This window comes from Zingiber officinale, chromosome 7B, assembly GCF_018446385.1.
Source record: "Zingiber officinale cultivar Zhangliang chromosome 7B, Zo_v1.1, whole genome shotgun sequence".
In the NCBI taxonomy this organism is placed as follows: Eukaryota; Viridiplantae; Streptophyta; class Magnoliopsida; order Zingiberales; family Zingiberaceae; genus Zingiber; species Zingiber officinale.
In genome coordinates this window covers 99,617,110-99,638,708 of record NC_055999.1, presented here as the reverse complement: position 1 = coordinate 99,638,708, position 21,599 = coordinate 99,617,110, and the positions used below count along the sequence as shown (strand labels likewise).

At 43.3% G+C, this 21,599-nt stretch overlaps 1 protein-coding gene across 1 annotated transcript; it reads left to right on the top strand.

The window, feature by feature from the left end:
• Nucleotides 1-16,538: 16,538 nt before the first annotated feature.
• Nucleotides 16,539-19,724, top strand: LOC122006509 (probable linoleate 9S-lipoxygenase 5). The gene is made up of 6 exons (XM_042562038.1): nt 16,539-16,720; nt 16,801-17,090; nt 17,229-17,817; nt 17,884-18,382; nt 18,476-18,739; nt 18,813-19,724. The coding sequence occupies exons 1-6, from the start codon at nt 16,603-16,605 to the stop codon at nt 19,558-19,560; spliced, it is 2,508 nt and encodes an 835-aa protein (XP_042417972.1). The 5' UTR covers nt 16,539-16,602; the 3' UTR covers nt 19,561-19,724.
• The last annotated feature ends 1,875 nt before the right edge of the window (nt 19,725-21,599 follow it).

The following is a 21,599-nucleotide window of genomic DNA, read 5'->3' as shown; positions in this document are numbered from 1 at the left end:
TATAGTGAAGCAAGATATTCCCATGACATCTCTAATGTAATTGGAGGAACATGCCACTGAAATTGAAGTATTGCCTCATATTGATGAACATGTACCTCAACCACCTCAAACACAAGTACCTTTAAGGCGATCCACAAGGGAACGGAGAACCACAAATTCTCGTGATTATGTTTATCTCCAAGAACATGATTTTGACGTAGGGTTAGAGAGTGATCCTACATCTTTCCAAGAAGTCAAATGATACTCTAACCCTGAAAGGTGGATTAATGTCATGCAAGAAGAGTTGAAGTCTATGGTGGATAATGACATTTGGGAACTTGTCGAATTGCCTGAAGGAAAGAAGTCCGTTGGCTATAAATGGATATTTAAAATCAAACGGGATTCAAGGGGCAATGTCGAAAAGTATAAGGCTCATCTTATTTCCATGGGATTCACTCAGAGAGAAGACATTGATTATAAGGAGACATTCTCACCTGTGTCAACGAAAGACTCCCTTAGGGTAATCATGACACTTGTAGCTCATTATGATTTAGAGCTACATCCAATGGATGTAAAGACTACATTCCTCAATGGAGACATAGAGGAGTTTATATATATGGTGTAACCAGAGAACTTTGAGTCTAAAGACTCAAACCACCTAGTATGTAGATTAAAGAAGTTCATTTATGGTTTAAAACATGCATCTCTTCAGTGGTATTAGAAATTTGATCAAATGGTTACCTCATTTGGATTTAAAGAGAACCTGGTTGATCAGTGCATATATGTTAAGTTCGATGGGAGCAAGTTTGTTATCCTTGTTTTTTATGTGGACGATATATTGCTTGCGAGCAATAATAAGGGTATACTGCATCAAACCAAGTCATTTCTATCTAGTAATTTTGAAATGAAAGATCTTGGTGAAACATCCTTTATTTTAGGCATACAGATCTATCGTGATCGTTCAAGAGACATTCTTGAACTTTCACAACAGACCTATATTGAAAAGGTGCTTATAAGGTATGATATACAGAACTGTACACCTAGTGATACACCTATGTCAAGAGGTGACAAGTTCATCTTGCAGTAGTATCCACGTCTTAAACTTGAAATAAAGGAGATAGAGCAATTCGCATATGCGTCAGCAGTGGGAAGTCTCATGTATGCACAAGTTTGTACTCGACCAGATATAATATTAATAATGGTAAAGTTAGGCAGATATGTTAGTAACCCAGAACCGTCACACTGGAAAGTGGTAAAGCAAGTGATGCGGTATTTGCAAAGAACTAAAGGGCATATGCTCACGTATCGGAGATTAGACCACTTGGAGGTGATTGGATATTCAGACTCCGATTTTACTGGATGATTGGATAGCAGGAGGTCCACTTCGGTCAATATTTTCATGCTTGCTGGAGGGGCTATATCTTGGAAGAGTGTCAAACAGATGCTAATAGCCACTTTTACTATGGAGGCAGAGTTGATAGCATTCTATGAAGCATCTAATCACGGGATTTGGTTGCGAAACTTCATCACAGCATTGCATATCGTTGATGGTATTGACTGGCCATTGAGGATTTATTGTGGTAATAAAGCCGTAGAACTTTATGCCAAGAACAATCGTAGTTCGTCGAAGTCTAAACACATCGACATCAAGTTTCTAGCGGTTAAAGAAAGAGTTCAGAGTTGCCAGATTATGGTAGAGCACATCAGCACAGATTCCATGTTGGCCAATCCACTCACTAAAGGTTTAGTGCCTAAGGTGTTTCATGTTGGACCCCGTGGTTGTTTTGGTATGATCAACCAAGTTAAGTTAGGTCCTATTTTAGTTTGATCCTTGTGTCGAAGTGTGCAAGAGCTTAGGAGCACAAGAAGTCGAGCGGAACACGCAGCTAGCGAGAAGGATGACATGGGAAGGAGGCCGACGGGCTCGGTGCATCCAAGGGACGAGGTGCTGCGGAAGAGTACACCGGTGGACAAGAAGAGCATACACGACGTTCGAGGGATGAGAAGTTGGAGCGGAAGTCTGCTCGAGGAGAAGGTCAGAAATTGGGTTCAGGTGAGCCCCATTTCGGTTGGCCACAATCGCCTAGGCGATCGAAGCAGCAGAAGAGTGAAAGAAGCTGATGAAGACTGTTGAAGGTGGCCACAACAGGAGTTGAAGGCACCTTTGCTACCTTCAGGCGGAAGGCGCCTCCCATGAGTATGGAAGGCGCCCTCCGTAAGCATGGAAGGTGCCTTCAACCAGGAAAACTGACCGTTGCCAAGGGATAAAACTCTATCCCTTGGCGCCCTCCAAGCCCTTTGGAGGCGCCCTCAAGCTACGGATAGGATTTTCAGAAGCTATAAAAGGGCCCTTGGAGCTAAGAAATAAAACAACAACTTTTGTAATCACTTTTCTAGTTATTTCTGAGCTTTCAGTGTGTGTAAAAGGCTTCTCCACCTTCATAGAAGGAGATTCTTGGTGAGCTTTTCAATCGCCTTGGATTAACAATCAACTAAGTTGTAACCAAATAAATTGTGACATTTTACTTATTTCTTTAAATTGTTAATTCTGTTTTTAATTACGTTTCTAGTCTAAGTCCAAGGATCAGGAAGGGGTTTTATTTTTTTATTTCAGGCAATTCATCTCCTCTTATCAGCCCCGCTGTGCCAATAAGTGGTATCATAGCCCAACCATCTCAGAAGAACTAACCGCCAACTGAAGCATCAAGATCAAGACGATGGTCGGACCAACGATCTATCCACCAAAATTCGAAGGAGAATTTGCGTCATGGAAGAAACGCATGGAGGTATTCTTCAAAACTGACTTCGAAATTCTAGTAATAATTAAATACGATTTTATAGCTCCAAAAAACCCCCCAAGGAGAAGAAAAAGAAGAATATCAGTGGACCAAGAATGAGCAAGCAGACTTCGTAGCAAACAGACAAGTTGAGTTCCACCTACTCAGCGTATTCCACCCCAGGAAGTAAGTTGAATCAGATATTACAACTCAACAAAGGAATTTTGGGAGAAGTTCCTAGAACTACATGAAGGAACTTTTGAAACAAAGATTGCGAGATGGGACGTGCTCTGGAATCAACTGACGAACCTCTGGATGGAAGAAGGAGACTCAGTAGCACAACTACACGAAAGACTCAAGGAGCTAATCACTGGATTATCAAACCTCAGAGAAATGATAACGAATCGGGGCGCACAAAGGTATGCATTAAATGTGTTCCCAAGAACACCGAAATGGACATCTATAGTAGACTCCTACTATATCTCAAAGGATCTTGAGGTAAGTACACTAGATAATCTCTTTTCCATTTTTGAATTACACGAATCTCGGTGTGCAGGACAAAAGAGACCGAGCCAGAACATTACCCTAAAGGCAAGAACAAACGATTCCGACTCCGAAACATCAATTGATGAAAACGAAGCTGCCCTAATGATAAGAAAGTTTAATAAGTTTATTCGATCTAATAAATTTAAATCACAAACGAATAAGGATTATCGAAGCAAAAGGAAGGTCCGCTGTTATAACTGCAACGAAGAAGGGCACATCAAGGATGAATGCCCTAAACTAAAGAAGAAGGAAAAGGAAAAGTATAAAAGACCAATATCCTCCAAACACAATAACCTGAAGGTCACATGGGATGAATCATCATTCTCTGAGTCCGAGGTTGAGGCCTTCTCAGGACTAGCCCTAATGGCCAACCATCAAGTAGAAGATGAAACCATCTCAGAGATGAGCATCGATGAAGGGGGAGGATCATCAGAAGAAAGCAGTGATGAAGGGGGAGTATCAGAAATTGATGTAAGTAAGGTACGTGCTCTATCTCCCAAGTAGTCTTTTAACTTTATCAAAATTCTTTCTAAAGATTTAGTAAAGTTAGAAAAGAAAATTATTGAGTTAAAATTAAACTTAGCTAAGACATGCCCCTTAGAATTATTCACCAATTTAAAGTTAGAAAATGATAAATTGAAAATGCAAATCGAAAGTTTGAAAAAATGTGCATGCTTAAAACCAAATAACTTTAAAAAATCAAAACTTAGAATTTATAGAAGGTTAAATTGGTACATTAGAAAACATCAGCGAAAACTTAGAAGAATTTCCAAAGGATACGTATGTTAGGATCCTTTGTACGCGGCTAGAGAGGGGGGTGTGAATAGCCGACCCCAAATTTCTCGTTTCTTTCTACAATAAGGGTTAGCGCAGCGGAAAATAAAACAAAGAAACGAAAGCGGAAAGATCAAACCTCAAACTCGTCGATGTAACGAGGTTCGGAGATGAAACTCCTACTCCTCGGCGTGTCCGTAAGGTGGACGAAGCCTATCAATCCGTCGGTGGATGAGTCCCCGGAAAACCGGCTAAATCAAACTCCTTCTGGGTGGAGAAACCTCGCCACAATGTCTTGCAACAGCAAGATAAACAGAAGTACAAGAATACAGCAAGAAACTAAGTACAATACAAGAATGTAATAACCCTAGCTTGCCTTCTTGTCGACTGGATGAAGCAACAGCTCCAAGCGCCTACAACAGCAGGTGATCCAGCCGGAAGCTCACGCGAAGCTTTGGACGAGCTCAACAAAGCTCAAGCACAGCAGCACTTAGCAACCGGAAGGAGGAAGAAGAAGAAGAAGTAGGAGGCTCGCAGCAGCCCTCCTTTTATAACCTGCGAAGCGAAGAAAACACAGAAGAAATCTAGCCGTTGTGTCGCAACGGCTAGTGCGTGGACCGATCAGGCTCCATGTGGATCGGTCCACGGACCGATCCATTCCCTAGCCGTTTCCCCGATCGGTCCATGGACCGATCGAGAGCTCCTGATCGGTCCGGAAGGCGATCAGGCTTCTCCTCGAACTTCGGTAGACCGATCGTTAATCGATGCGAGCCATCAGATAGTTATCTGATCGGTCACCCGATCGATCAGAGCACGCCCGATCGGTCACCGGACCGATCGAGCAAAGAAGGCATTGGATCGGTCGGTGACCGATCCAGGTTTTTTGCCCAAACCAAGTCCCAAGACTTCAAACCAATATCCGGTCAACCTTGACCTATTGGTACTTCATCCCAGCATCGGTCACTCCTTGACCTGCTAGAACTCCCTCGTCCGGTCAATCCTGACCTACTTGGACTTTCCAACACCGAAGTCCGATCATCCCCGATCCATCTGGATTTTCCCTTGCCCGGCTTCACTTTCACCGCTTCACTCACCAGATTTCCAACCGCCTAACATCCCTAGGACTTTCTCACTGCTCGGCTTCACTCACGGGACTTTCCATACCGCCTAACATCCCGCTTAGGACTTTCCACCGCTTCACTTACGGGACTTTCCAACCGCCTAACATCCCGGTTGGACTTTTCCAGCCAAGTCTCCATACTTGGACTTTTCCAATGCAAGTCTCCATACTTGGACTTTTCGCGCGCAAGCTCCCTGCTTGACTTTTCCGTGCCAAGTCTCCATACTTGGACTTTTCCGCAAGTCTCCATACTTGGACTTTTCCCGAATCAGTCAACCAGTCAACCTTGACCTACGGTTGCGCCAATAATCTCCCAAACATCTATTCTTGTCCCACATCAAGAATAGAACTCTCTCACGAGTGTCAAACATCAACATGCAACACAACTAGGTCAACCTTGACCTAAGGTTGCACCGACAATCTTCCCAAGTCAAACATCAAAATACAACTCGAGTCACGTCAACTCGAGTCGGGTCAACCAGGTCAACCTTGACCTAAGGTTGCACCAACAATCTCCCCCTTTTTGATGTTTGACAAAACCATAATCAAGTTAGGTTAAACCGATAACCTTAACTCAGGTTTTCCAATGTTCTTCCTTGAACATTCTTTCCAAACTCCAATATTCTCCCTTGAACGTTTCTCCCCCAAACTTAGGTTAACCCGATAACCTAACTTGGGTTCCCCAATAATTCTCCCCCTTTTTGACACACATCAAAAAGAATTAGGAGGGTATCAAGGTCAAGAGTTTCTTCCTAATGAAAGTCTCATACCTTTCATTTGAAACTCTTAATTTCCCCCTTGATACTAAACTCAACAATCAACTTAGTGATAATCCCATATCACTAATCCTTAAAAGTCTTTTGGAGTAAAAATTCCCCCTAAAAGTCAACTCCCCTTGACAATTAGGTAAAACTTCCCCTAAAGGTCAACTCCCCCTTGACCATTGCACCAACAATGTCTTGGCGAGTTTCAAACCTTTAGAAATCCACAAAACCCAACTTCCATGAAATTTCGGACCAACAGTGAAAATCGAAGCACGCATCGATCGGTCCCGCATCGATCGAATCCCCGATCGGTCCCGCACGATCCACGCTCACCGATCGCGGATCGTCACCGATCGGTCACCGGACCGATCGAACTTCTGGATCGGTCCGTGACCGATCCACACTGAATCGAGATTTCGATTTCCTTCCGGAAATTGAAACTCCTAATAAATTCAAAAATTCCAAAATCGTAAAATTTTGAGGATACACTCCTCATACCATATACTATCACGGAAAAATAATTTTCTATGAAAATAGTTTCCATTTTTCAATCTTGATACAAAGTTCAAAAACTTTGAAATAGTTCAAAGTTAAGTCAACTTTGTATCACAATGTTCAATGATGAATGCAATCACTAAGATGGCTTCATCAAGGTTTTCCAAATCAATTTCAAAATGATTTTAAAACCATTTGAATTTAGGACCATAATCTTAGGGCTAGATGTACATGACTTGTACACAAGCTTTCCCTATGATCCTTAATTTCTTGAATTAGGGTCATCTAGGTACAAGGACTATGCACCTTGATCCTAACTCATGATCCTAATATCTCACACACATCTAAAGTGTATCAAACACATCCAAGTCAATTTTGATGTGAGATATGGGTTTAGGTATCTTAGACTAAGGTCTCATGCATTTTCTAAACACAAATTTGATCTCAATATCAAAGTGTGTTTTTCATCCTTAAATCAATTCAATTGATTACTAATGCAAGAGATGATGACATGGCATAAAATGGTATCATAAATGAAAACATGTGCCAATGTCATGATGTCATGGCATAAAGTTTGAAACGAAACTAACACATGACATATAGATAACCTAAGCATTATCATGACATTTCAAATGATAATAAAATAAATATGATGTCATGGCATGGCATATGGCAACCAATCATGGCAAGTTAGCACAAATAAAATACCTAAATTCCCTATCTAAGTATCCTTAGCCTTAGCTAACTTAGAATCTAACCCTAGATTGCCCATATATCCCTAAGAGACAACCAAAATCCCAATTATGGTATTTCTCTAGATTTTCTTAAATTGTGCCAAATAAGATTAAAATCGATATTTTTCAAATATGGCACAATTTACTCTTTAAGGAGTAAATAATAATCCTTTTTCATTTTCAAAGGTTATCAAAACCTTGAAAATGCTCCTTGAGTGTCAATTTCCTCAATGTTCGGTTACCTACCTTTCTAATTGTAGCTTTCACTTTTTAACCCATCTATGGGGTAGAGAAGATGCTCCTAGGAACCCAATACCTATTAGAGCTCATTGGGTTCACTAAATATTCACTAGGGATAACTTCCCTAGCAACCCTCCTAATGACCCTCTTAGGCTTTGAAGCCTTGGTCATTTGGGTCTCATCAAGGTCAACTATAGGGGTGACTCCCCTTGTAACCTTGGTAATGGTCTTCCTAGCCCTAGGTTTTGTTCCATAATCAAATGGAACATTGTGGTAAGTGGGCTTGACCATTTGGGACTTAGGTTTGTGACCCAAACCTTTCTTGTCCTTGGACTTGGGTTTTTGACTCTTAAACCCTAGAGATGACTTCTCCATGTTTTTAAGAGCCTTTTCTAAATTATCAAGTCTTGACCTCAAGACTTGATTTTCCCTCTCCAATACCTCAAGTTTTAATTTGTCATTTTCTCTTGAGATATTCCTAGGCATGTGTCTAGTCTTCTTGGGATTTCTACCTAGGTTTTCCTTAACTTTAGAAGCGTTAATCCTAGGGTTGGTATTTCTAGTGTTATCCTTACCTAGGCTAACATGTTTAGCTCCTAAGCACATGTATTGGTTCCTAAAGTTAACATGCTTATCATTATTAACAATTGCAACAAAACTACTAGCATGAGTTTTATTAGAATTGCAATAATGAACCTTAGAGGTTACCTTAGGGTTTGCCTTAGCTCCCCCTATCGATGTGCCCGGTCTCTTGCCCTTGTGAGGTTGTCTCCCCCTCGGACATTGGCTCCTATAGTGTCCCCTTTGCTTGCATTGGAAGCACACCACGTGCTCCTTGCCTTTGCGTATCGGGACTCCGGCTTCCTTGACCTTTGGCGCCGGTGGAGTCTTTCTTACCCTCTTTGGACACTTACTCTTGTAATGTCCATGTTCCCTACACTCAAAGCACATAATGTGTAATTTAATTGAACTTAAATTGCTCGAGTTACCTGGGGTTGAGGGTGGATGCGAGCTCTCTTCTTCATCTCTTTCGGAGGTAGAAGCTTCTTCTTCTTGCTCCGAACTTGAAGAAGAACTTTCCTCCTCTTCGTCCTTAGATGTTGAGTAACCCTCAACTTCTAATTTGCTCCCTCCATGATGTGAGCTACTTGGCTCACTAGGCTCCTCTCCATGGCTTGAAGTGGAGCTCTCCTCATGGTACTTGGCCAAGTTATCCCATAATTCCTTGGCATTGTTGTAACCTATCTTACACAAGATGTTAGTAGGCAATGAAAATTCAATTATTCTCGTTACCTCTTCGTTGATTTCGGATTTGTGAATTTGTTCTCTTGTCCACTCCTTCTTCTCAAGTGGTTTTCCTTCCTTATCCACCGGAGGAGTAAAACCTTCTTGTACACAAAACCAATTCATTATGTTAGTCATAAGAAAGTACTTCATCCTTACCTTCCAATACGCGAAGTCGCCGCATTCGTAGAAGGGTGGAATGGTGACATCTTCTCCATAGAGATCCATTCTCTAGCTTTGCTCCCACGGGTGTTGATCCGATGAAGAGCAACCTGGCTCTGATACCACTTGTTAGGATCCTTTGTACGCGGCTAGAGAGGGGGGTGTGAATAGCCGACCCCAAATTTCTCGTTTCTTTCTACAATAAGGGTTAGCGCAGCGGAAAATAAAACAAAGAAACGAAAGCGGAAAGATCAAACCTCAAACTCGTCGATGTAACGAGGTTCGGAGATGAAACTCCTACTCCTCGGCGTGTCCGTAAGGTGGACGAAGCCTATCAATCCGTCGGTGGATGAGTCCCCGGAAAACCGGCTAAATCAAACTCCTTCTGGGTGGAGAAACCTCGCCACAAAGCAAGATAAATAGAAGTACAAGAATACAACAAGAAACTAAGTACAATACAAGAATGTAATAACCCTAGCTTGCCTTCTTGTCATAACCCTAGCTAAGACAATACACATCAGCAACTTAAACTAGGAAGCTCATGCGAAGCTTTGGACGAGCTCAACAAAGCTCAAGCACAGCAGCACTTAGCAACCGGAAGGAGGAAGAAGAAGAAGAAGTAGGAGGCTCGCAGCAGCAGCCCTCCTTTTATAACCTGCGAAGAAAGCGAAGAAAACACAGAAGAAATCTAGCCGTTGTGTCGCAACGGCTAGTGCTGAATCGGTGCGTGGACCGATCGTCCATGTGGATCGGTCCACGACCGATCCATTCCCTAACCGCTTCTGTTCCCCCGATCGGTCCATGGACCGATCGAAGCTCTGATCGGTCCACGACCGATCAGGGCCTCCGATCGGTCCGTGACCGATCAGCTTCTCTCCCGAACTTCTGCGCCTCGATCGTTGTCCGATCGGTGCGCGGGCGATCAGAACTAATCTGATCGGTCACCGGACCGATCAAGAATCGAACAGAGCTTCGTATCGATCGGTCACCGCACCGATCGAGCAACAGTATCACCGGATCGGTGCGGTGACCGATCCGAGCTTGGTTTTGCCCAAACCAAGTCCCAAGACTTCAAACCAATATCCGTCAACCTTGACCTATTGGTACTTCATCCTAGCATCGGTCACTCCCTTGACTGCTAGAACTCCTCGCCAAGTGTCCGGTCAATCCTTTGACCTACTTGGACTTTCCAACACCGTAAGTCCGATCATCCCCGATCCATCTGGATTTCCTTGCCCGGCTTCACTCACGGGACTTTCACCTGCCTCACTCACCAGGATTTCCACACCGCCTAACATCCCAGTTAGGACTTTCTCACTTGCTTCACTCACCAGGGACTTTCCATACCGCCTAACATCCCGCTTAGGACTTTCCACCGCTTCACTTACGGGACTTTCCAACCGCCTAACATCCCGTTAGGACTTTCCTAGTGCCAAGTCTCCATACTTGGACTTTTCCAGCCAAGTCTCCATACTTGGACTTTTCGCAATCCCTGCTTGACTTTTCCGTGCCAAGTCTCCATACTTGGACTTTTCCAGTGCCAAGTCTCCATACTTGGACTTTTCCCGAATCAGGTCAACCAGGTCAACCTTGACCTACGGTTGCACCAATAATCTCCCAAACATCTATTCTTGTCCCACATCAAGAATAGAACTCTCTCACGAGTGTCAAACATCAACATGCAACACAACTAGGTCAACCTTGACCTAAGGTTGCACCGACAATCTTCCCAAGTCAAACATCAAAATACAACTCGAGTCACGTCAACTCGAGTCGGGTCAACCAGGTCAACCTTGACCTAAGGTTGCACCAACAACGTACCCCCTAGATTCTTAGCTAACCTAGTAGAAAGGAACCTATATTGGGTTCCAAAATCATACTTAGATTAACATTTTTTTCTTTGAATCTAAGGCTTTCAGAAAAGTTAAAAGTTTAAATTCTTTAAGAGGCTTTGTCTAGAAGTGGTTGATGATCCAATAACCAAGAAGATGTAGTGCCTCGCCACAGCCTGTAAGCCAATTACTGAATTGAATATTTAATTGACAAACTGATAAGCTTGTGAAATTAGTTAAGATAATGCTCTCAATCTTTGTCAATTAGTTGAAAACTTCATAACTTAGAAATTATTTTAAATTTTTTTATTAAATCAATTTTTTTTTGTCCCTAAAATTTAAATTTAAAAATTTTCTAAACTTATTTTTTTTATTTTTTTATTTTTGTACCCTATTTTTTTGATATGATCAAAGGGGGAGGAATAAGTACAAGTTTAGGGGAGTTAGGATTTTTAAACTTTTATCAAATTTTGAATTCTACTAACTCTATCAGATGTTGTCATTTCTTTTATTGCATCTTGTTTATTATTATCCTAACTTGAGCTTGGGTTAATGCACATCAAAAAGGGAGAGATCGTTGGACCCCGTGGTTGTTTTGGTGTGATCAACCAAGTTAAGTTAGGTCCTGTTTTGGTTTGATCCTTGTGTCTAAGTGTGCAGGAGCTTAGGAGCACAGGAAGTCGAGCAGAAGACGCAGCTAGCGAGAAGGATGGTACGGGAAGGGAGCCGACGGGTTCGGTGCATCCGAAGGATGAGGTGTAGCGGAAGAGTACACCGGTGGGCGAAAAGAAGGTATACAACGTTCGAGAGACGAGAAGCCAGAGAGAAAGCCTACTCAAGGAGAAGGCCGGAAATTGGGTTCGGGTGAGCCTTATTTCGGTTAGCCGCAATCACCCAGGCGATTGGAGCAGCAGAAGAGTGAAAGAAGCTGATGAAGACTATTGAAGGTGCCCTCAACAGGAGTTGAAGGCGCCTCCAAGGCGCCCATGCGCCTCTGCCACCTTCAGGCGGAAGGCACCTCCCATGAGCATGGAAGACATCCTCCGTAAGCATGGGAGGCACCCTCCATGAGCATGGAAGGTGTCTTCAACCAGAAAAACTGACCGTTGCTAAGGGATAAAACTCTATCCCTTAGCGCCTCGCTGGAGGAGCCCTCCAAGTCTTTTGGAGGTGCCCTTACTCTACGGATAAGATTTTCAGGATCTATAGAAGGGCCCTTGAAGCTAGGAAATAGAACAACAACTTCTGTAACTACTTTTCTAGTTATTTCTGAGCTTTCAGTGTGTGTGAAAGGCTTTTCGACGTTCAGAGAAGGAGATTCTTAGTGAGCTTTTCAACCACCTTGGATTAACAACCAACTATATTGTAACCAAGTAAATAGTGACCTTTTACTTATTTATTTAAGTTGTTAATTCTGTTTTTAATTGCGTTTCTAGTCTAAGTTCAAGGATCGGGAAGGGATTTTATTTTTTTTTTATTTTAGGTATTCACCCCCTCTTACCGGCCCCGTTGCGCGAACATTTCATGCGCATGTTGTGGATATGAGAATCCTTCTTATGGAAGAAGAACTCATCTAGTAGGAGTTTGTATTTATTGCTCTATGTTGATTAATAAAGACAAACATTTGTTTTGATTATTGTGCGTACTTAAAGTTCAAAACATTAATGGGAATTTATATGTTTGTTTTGACACTCTGACTATGATATCATTATTTACTGTTGCTATTTAGTATTTGATGTTTGTAAATAAGATATAGATTCCTTTTAGAATCATACAGTTTGGATCATGATTTTCTATTGCAATTTAGCATAAAATATTTTACAAATATGATCTGACCTTTTTTGAAGTTATCTTAGGACCAGTTGAAAATTGACATGTACTGATCATATTTCATGTAATTTTCACTCTACACATCTACATCTTGATCTATATCATTAATGACATTGGTATTGTAATTACTATTGGGGCTTGTTATGATCATAAACAGTAGCTATGACCTCTTTAGTCCTATACTAATGAACTTAATGAACCAGATTGTTTGTAGGGGTATCTTGTACCCATAAAGTTTAATATCAACTAAAGTTTTACTTGTATTCCACATACAACTCACATATATCTCAAGTGGGAGATTGTTGGATATAATTATTCCTATTAGGTTTGCTTATTTGTAAGTTGCATATGTGAATACGATCTGAACCCTTTAAAGTGATCTAACTTAGGCTAATTAGGTTCGGTTGTTGGATGTAGACCTTGTATATGTAGAACCTTTAGTCCCGTATTTATTATCATTTATATGCTAATAATATATATTCAGTATATATATGGACTTATAATCTCACATCTATTATTATCTATGGGCTAATAATAGATATCCACTATATATAGGGTTGACCCCCAATAGCTTAAGGCAGAATCTTGACATAGTTTCTTGTTCCTCATTAACAAGAAGTTTTATGACGTCGTCATCCCTTAAGCCCCTTGGCAGACCTTCCTTTCCATGGCATATTCTTCCACAAAAATCAAGCCGACGACACTAAAGACAAGGATATGACTCTTCAATTATGTTCCTTGTCTATTGTGTTTATGTATTTATTTTTCTTATATCATATTTAATTGATAAAATGAAGATTCATGATTATATGTTCTTGTATTTCCTATATGTAAATTCTTATACAGTTCTTAGAATCCATGCGACTTAGGTTTTACAAGAACTATCATCCCATTCATCTTTAACTTGGGATGAGAAAATTTTGCTTTCTTCAATAGGAAAGTCTGAAAGAGGATTACTTTCTTTCAAAGAGTTAGCAGGGTAAGGGCAATGAATCGAAGATAATTAGCAAGAAAGAAGATGCATCTCTCTCTTTCGATTTTTTTTTTTATGTGGGATGCATTTTTCCTAAATTCAAGTTCTTGTATGTGGATTTTAATTAAATTATATTTTTTATTTATGTGTAGATGCATTTTCTCTCTTTGGATTTTCTTTTTTATTTTATGTGGGATGCATATTTCCTATATTCGAGTTCTTGTACGTCGATTTTATTTGGATTATCTTTTTATTTTACGTGGAAATGCATTTAGGGCAAAGAGGGATTTAAACCTAGTAGACCTGGTGGATTTGAGTCAACCCTTGGAATGTAGGAGCGAGCAAGTACTACACTATGCAGGTGAGAGGTTGAGCACTAATTTAGAGAAGAATAAGGTGTTGGGACAATTTCCCTTGGTCAAGTTTAACTAGTTTGACTAAGCTTGAGTTGAGTCAAGCTTGAGTCAGGATTTGAGTTTTGATGTTTGACAATATAAGGAGATTACTGGAGCAATCGTCCAGTTATGGAGATGGCCAAAGGGTTGACCAGGTTGATGAGAATACAAATCAAGTAGGTCAAGGTTGACAAGAGACTTGACTGGGAAAGTCCTAACTAGAGGTTAGGCGTATGGAAGACCTAACTGGAGGTTAGGCGTATGGAAGACCTAACTGGAGGTTAAGCGTATGGAAGTCCTAACTGGAGTTTAGGCAGTGATGGAAGTCCTAACTGGATGTTAGGCAAATTGGAAAGTCTAAGTGTGATCTTGACAAAGGAGAAAGTCCTGGTGAGGAGCCAAGCAATTGGGAAGTCCTGGTGAGGAACCAGGCAACGGAAAGTCCAAGTGTGATCTTGGCAAAGATTGTAAGTCCAAGCATGTGGTCTTGGCAAGGTAAGTCTTAGTGTGACTTGGCAAGGAGAACTCGATAACTAGGATGAGACCGAAGGAAGCTCTTGAAGGCAAGGCGTGAAGGATGGGGAGATATCCGAGGGACGCAAGGCTGATGGAGGAGGCTAGAAGGCTAGTTCGAGGTTGGTCGAGTGTGGTGGTATAATCCGACAACTAGGATGAGGTCAAAGGAAGCTCCTGAAGGCAAGGCGTGAAGGATAGGAGATATCCGAGAGATGCAAGGCTGATGGAGGAGGCTAGAAGGTTAGTTCGAGCTTGGTCGGGTGTGGCCAAATGCTAGACATGGAGACCCAACAGGTCACTGTTGACCAGGAGTTGGGTTGGAGATTTTGGACTTGAGTTTGAGTCAAGTCCAGGCTAGTCAATCGATCGGGCGATCGATTGAACCAGGGTCTAATTAATCGATCAGTCGATCCATTAGTGTGTGCTGCGATTATGGGAAGGCCCAATCGATCGGTCGATCGATTGGGATGTGAAATCGCGAGTACAGAAGCTTTCCCAATCGATCGAGCGATCGATTGGAAGCTGCCCCAATCTATTGGTCGATCGATTGGGCAGGGGAGTTCTCGCACGATCGCGAGAACACAGAAGGCTTCTGAATCGATCCACCGATCGATTCAGATGTTCCCAATCGATCGGTCGATCGATTGAGATTAGACCGTTGGGCAGGAAACGAGCGATGGACGGCTGGGATGGAGCGGTGCTGATGTGGCAATCGATTGGGGATGGATTGGATCGATTGGGAGCACTGTTTAAAGCCTTGGCGGAGCGTTTTCTCCGCAGTTCTTTGCGAGCTTTCTCTCTGCGATTTCTCTGCGACTCACAGCGAGCTTCTCCGATCTTCACCGCCAGTTCTTGAAGGCTCTTGGGAGTGTTCTCTCAAGGTTCAAGAGGCAACAACAAGCAACAAGTAAGCAAGAAGAAGTAGTATTTTCATTTGTATCTTGTACTCTCTTCTTGTATTTTTGTGTGCGTTGTTGTGTGAGTTTGTACGAGACTTCTCCGCCTCCGGCTGCGACCGAGAAGGAGGTTTTCATAGTGGAGGGTGTGTGAGTGTGTGGATCCTTGGACTAGTCACTTCTTCTTGAGATGGATATCAAGTAAATCTACGTGTTAACGTTGTAGTGTGTTGTTTCTTGTATTTTTCGCTGCACATCATCACAGGAAGCAATCATCATCAAGACGAAACAAACGACACAAGGAGCGCGACGAAATACTATTCACCCCCTTCTAACGGGCACAAAGATCCTAATATAAGGGAGTCATCAAAAGAGGAATGAGACTCATCCTCTCTTTTGTCTTTTTACTTGGTCCTTGGGCGGTCGAGCCAGTCGTACTTTGGCTAGATGAGTTCCTCTGAATGAATATATAAAATGACTGAGCACCTCACCTCTCTGTGAGGAAAGTAAAAAAAAAATGAACACATAAAAGCACCGAGAATAATATTACGTAATTAGTGTTAGTGAACCAAGAAATTGAGTGGAAAGAAAAAAAGAAATTACCCATTACCCTCAATGGTAGATCAGATGCCCCCTTCCCATTTATCTTTTCCTTGGAATGAGAAAATTCCATTTTTTCTAATAGGGAAGTCTGAAAGAGGTTTACTTTCTTTCAAAGAGTTAGCAAAATAAAATTAATAAATCGAAGACAATTTGTAAAACAAAAAGATGCATTTTTCTCTTTGATTTTTATTTTATTTTATGTGGAATGTATTTTTCTTATATCCAAGTTGTTCGATGTAGATTTTATTTAGATTATCTTTTTTTTTCTTTTTTCTTTTATTTATTTTACGTGGGATGTATTTTTTTTTATATTTGAATTTTTGTATGTTGATTTTATTTGGATTATCTTTTTGTTTTACGTGGAAATGTCAAAATCTAAAATAGAAAATTAAAGTAAAAAATGTATTTCCACATAAAATAAAATGATAATCCAAAAATAATCCAAATAAAAATGCATCCCACATGAAATTTAAAAAAAAAACCCCCACGGAGAGAAGTTCTCATTGACGTTCTTCGTCTTCCACCTCCCTCTATAAATCTGTGCCTCTGTTTCCATTCATGATCCATTGTTTGCTTGTTTCCATCCCCTGCTGTTTCTGAGTTCTCGATCGAGACGATGCGCAGTGTGCTTGAACACGCGATCAAAGGCCACACCGTGTCCGTCGGGGCCACGGTTGTGCTGATGCGGAAGAACGTGCTTGACTTCAACGACTTCACCGCCACGCTCATCGACAACGTGCAGGAGCTCCTTGGCCGCAGCATCTCCTTCCAGCTTGTGAGCGCCACCGTCGGCGACCCAAGTAAGTCTGTTCATTTCCATTGTCACGGGACTGTAATGATTAAAGCATGCGACTGAGTCGGCTTTGATGTCTGCACGTAGAGAACGGAAACAGAGGAGTCGTCGGAGAGAAGGCCTACTTAGAAAACTACTTAAGCAATCTTCCGGCCATAGCCACCGGCGAGTCCACCTTCCACGTGACGTTCAAATGGGAGGCGAAGCAGGGCATCCCCGGTGCGGTGATCGTCGTCAACCGGCACTCTTCACAGTTCTACCTGAAGAGCATAACCCTGAAGGAGTTCCCCGGCGAGGGCCCGATTTACTTCGTCTGCAACTCGTGGGTTTACCCTCAAGACAAGTACAACTACAAGCGCATCTTCTTCGCTAATAAGGTGAGAAATTAATCATTAATCAATTGATTAGCAGTTTAATTGTGCGTTTGTCTTCCCATGTAATCATTAATCACTTAGATTTAATTTGATCAGAAGTCTTTTGCCGTTTAAGAAGTTTGACGACTGTTATTATTGCAGAGTTACTTTGCGGCGAAGACGCCATTGCCGCTGAAACCGTACAGAGAAGATGAGCTTAAGAACCTGAGAGGAGAAGATGTGACCGGCCAACTTCAAGAATGGGATCGAGTTTACAACTACGCTTACTACAACGACCTCGGCGATCCCGACAAAAATGCATCTCTCGATCGGCCCGTCTTGGGCGGCTCCGCCCTCTACCCTTACCCTCGCCGTGGGAAGACGGGCCGGAAGCCCTCCAAGACAGATCCGGAGACAGAGAGTAGACTGCCGCCGACGATGAGCTTGGACATCTACGTGCCCAGGGACGAGCGGTTCGGGCACTTGAAAATGGCAGACTTCCTCACCTACGCCATCAAAGGCTTGGCCCAAGCGGTGCTCCCCGTCCTCATGGCCATCTGCGACGAGACGCCCAACGAGTTCGACTCCTTTGAAGACATTTTGAAGCTGTACGAGGGAGGTTTGCCGGTGGTGAACAATACGCTCATCGACGAACTAAGGGAACGCATTCCCTTTGAGATGATCAAAGAGTTGTTCCGCACGGAAGGCAACCAGAGGTTGCTTAAGCTTCCCCTGCCACAAGTCATCCAAGGTCAGTATCATGTAATCTACCGCTGAGATTTTTGGTTTTTGATCGTGACCATCTGGTGCTGTGCAGAGAACAAGTGTGCTTGGAGAACAGACGAAGAGTTTACTCGGGAAATGTTGGCCGGAGTGAATCCAGTAAGCATTAGACGGCTCGAGAAGTTCCCACCTGCGAGCAAGCTGGACGAGAGAGAGTACGGCGACCACAGGAGCACCATTACGGCAGCTCAAATCGAGCACAACCTCGAAGGATTGAAGATTGAAGAAGCGCTGGGCCGCAACCGGCTGTTCATCTTGGACCACCATGACTCGTTGATGCCGTATCTGAACAGGATCAACTCCACCGCCAACAAGGTCTACGCCACGAGAACTCTGCTGTTCCTGAGAGACGACTCCACGCTGAAGCCGTTGGCGATCGAGCTGAGCCTGCCGCACCCCGACGGAGAGAAACACGGCGCTGTGAGCGAAGTGTACACGCCGGCGGAGTCCGGCGTCGAAGAATCCATTTGGCAGCTCGCCAAAGCTTATGTCACCGTCAACGACTCCGGTGTCCACCAACTCATAAGCCACTGGTGCATGCTTATGCCAATTCACTCTCAAATCAGAAGCAAACGTATGTGTAGGTGCTGATCTCCATTTTTATTTATTTATTTCGTGTTTTCAAGGTTGAACACACACGCGACGATGGAGCCATTCGTGATCGCCACCAATCGCCACCTGAGCGTGCTCCACCCCATCAACAAGTTGCTCGAGCCCCATTACCGCGACACCATGAACATAAACGCCTTCGCCCGGCAGACACTCATCAACGCCGGAGGCATCCTCGAGCTGACGGTCTTCCCGGCGAAGTACGCGATGGAGATGTCGTCGGCGGTTTATCAGAGCTGGAATTTCGCCGAGCAGGGTCTTCCTGCCGATCTCATCAAGAGGTAAATTTGTTCCTCATTTGTTGGATACCTTTTTGTTTGTGTAGAGATTAAAAGTTAAAATTTCTGGATTCAGGGGAATCGCGGTTAGGGATTCAAATGACGAGATAGAACTGTTGATCAAGGATTACCCTTACGCCGTGGACGGCCTCGCGATATGGTCGGCGATCGAGACGTGGGTGAGAGACTACTGCGCCATCTACTACCCCAACGACGCGGCGGTGCGTGCCGACGACGAGCTGCAAGCGTGGTGGAAGGAGGTGCGCGAAGAGGGGCACGGCGACAAGAAGCACGAGCCGTGGTGGCCCAAGATGGAGACCGTCGCGGAGCTGACGGAGACCTGCACCACCATTATCTGGGTGGCCTCTGCCCTCCACGCGGCCGTCAACTTCGGACAATACCCCTACGCCGGCTACCTCCCCAACCGGCCGACCATCAGCCGTCGGTTCATGCCGGAGCGCGGCACGGAGGAGTTCGCAGAGCTGGAGAGGGATCCGGACAAGGTGTTCCTGAAGACGATCACCAGCCAGCTGCAGACCATCCTCGGCGTGTCGCTGATCGAGATCCTGTCGATGCATTCGGCCGACGAGGTGTACCTGGGACAGCGGGACACGGCGGAGTGGACGGCAGATCAGAAGGCGCTGGAGGCTTTCGAGAGGTTCGGGGCGGCGCTGAGGGGGATCGAGGCGGAGATCGTGGCGAGAAACGGCGAGGGGAGGTTCAAGAACCGGAACGGCCCGGTCAAGGTCCCTTACACGCTGCTGTACCCCACCAGCGGATTGGGGCTCACCGGGAAAGGCATCCCGAACAGTGTGTCCATTTGATATTGCTGCCGTTTGCTGTTTGCTGTTTGCCGTTTGCTGTTTGCTGTTTGCTGTTTGCTGTTTGCCGTGTGCCGTGTGCCGTGTGCCGTGTGCCGTGTTTGCTGTTTGCTGTTTTGCTGTTTTGCTACCGTCGTGTCATAAATAAATAAGCTGTTTTGCTGATATTTGCTACCATCGTGTCGTAAATAAATAAAAACTATTTGTATTAAAACTAAATATTAAATTCGACTATTTGTTCGTCAAAATGTCCAGTCAAAATTAAACGAGAACTTGATCCTCTTTTATTTATTTATTATTTTTAATGAAAAAATAAATATTAATTTTGTAGGATACATATTGTTGAAATAGTTGTGGATGCCTTACGGCAGGCAGGAACACGTTTATTGCATGGAAATTGGACGTGATAGGGATAACATATACAAATAAATAAATTATTAAAAAAAAATATATAAAGTGAGGTTGCTGGAAGACTGAGTCAGTCAAGCTCATCACTCATCACTCATCACTCATCAATAATGTTAAAAGGCACGAATGATTGATGGCAGATTTAGGGTTTTGAATTTAGAGGACTAGAAATTTGAAGGAAGTTTGCTAGTTTGTTATGAGGTTTTGGCTTGACCATCAAATATTAAAGGGTTATAAGAATTAAGTTAGAATTTCAATCTACCCTTCAACTTGGTTGAAGTATATTTTAATCCATCAAACAAGTTTGTTTGCTTGATCGACTAAGCCAAAACGTATTTGGTCAGTAGAATATAATGAAGTTTGTTTGATCCACCAACTCAATTATTGAGGGCTAGTTGATCAATAGTATGTATATGCAAGTTGTTAAAGAGTTTTTAGTGCCCTAAAAGCTCATAGAAAAATACTCTCAAACTCTCAAAGTGCTTAAAGAAGTATAAAAGTCTAGATCCAAGTTGAGGAATTCAACATCTAAAACTCTAGGTAGTTTACTTTTTATTAGCCATTTATTTTCATTTAAAAAGAGTATTTACCTCAAAAATCAAAATGTTATCCTTAAACGGTATTGATCATATCTGAAATTCATGTAGACGGAAAGCTAGGGATGTGACTGATGCGTTGACCGAAAGTAGAACGTACACCGATCTACTTCCACAAGAAACGTTAGTGTCGAGTCAAGGAAGGGGTCCCCGACATTGGCCCTTCAACACTCAAGTCAGTCAAGGGCAAGAAGAAGAAGAAGACAAAATAGTAATGCAAGTGTAAATAGTAAATAATACGTACCGCGCCGATGTACGGACCCCTTTATATAATTCCCTAGTGGGAGATGTGCACGCTTTTTGAGGCATGACGCGTTCTCCTATTGGTCGTGGATACATTCTCTAATTGGTCATGGACACGTTCTCTAATTGGCCGTGGTCACATTCTCCGATTTATCCGTCGTATAATCCGCCTATAGACCTTGTCACCCGTCGGTGCCGCCATCTCCCAAAAGTATATCCAAATACACATCAGCGTTCTCGCTGATCGGCCAAGCGTGATAACCGCTCGCTCGAGTACTCCTCTGTGCAGCTGAGTACTCCTTTGCTCGGCCGAGTATTCCTCTGCTCGGCCGAGTATTCCTCTGCTCGACCGCTGTTCCCTGCGACAATGAGTATCAATAGTATGTTCTTGCCCGACCGGAGTAGCACTCCGGTCATCTATATGCGCTTTCGCTTGGCTCATCCCATTGCCGATTAGGCGACATATGCCCGGTCGACCCTTAATGTAGGGCTCCGCTTGACTACTTTTTAGTGGCCCCGTTGGTCCTCTGGCATTGATCTCCTTGACTTTGACTTCCACGTCAGCTACTATCTCCTTCCTTTGACCTGCACTTGGTGGATCCCTTTTACCACAGTATCACAAGCCTTCCCCTCAAGTCTAGTCGAAGGAGGTAGCAAATCCGACTGACTGGACAAGTAGCGTATCAGGTGACCTCCTTAGATCGGACACTATCCATGGCTTGGAGCTAGTCAGAGGGGATGACTGGTCATTCCTTTGTTGGCATGGGTGTGTGGCTACTACTCGGATCATACCTC

Coding starts and splice junctions, on each gene's coding strand:
- LOC122006509 (XM_042562038.1), top strand. CDS start 16,603: ATGCGGAAGAACGTGCTTGACTTCAACGACTTCACCGCCACGCTCATC. Junction 17,091..17,228: donor GCATCTTCTTCGCTAATAAG/GTGAGAAATTAA, acceptor TTATTATTGCAG/AGTTACTTTGCGGCGAAGAC. Junction 18,740..18,812: donor CCTGCCGATCTCATCAAGAG/GTAAATTTGTTC, acceptor TTCTGGATTCAG/GGGAATCGCGGTTAGGGATT.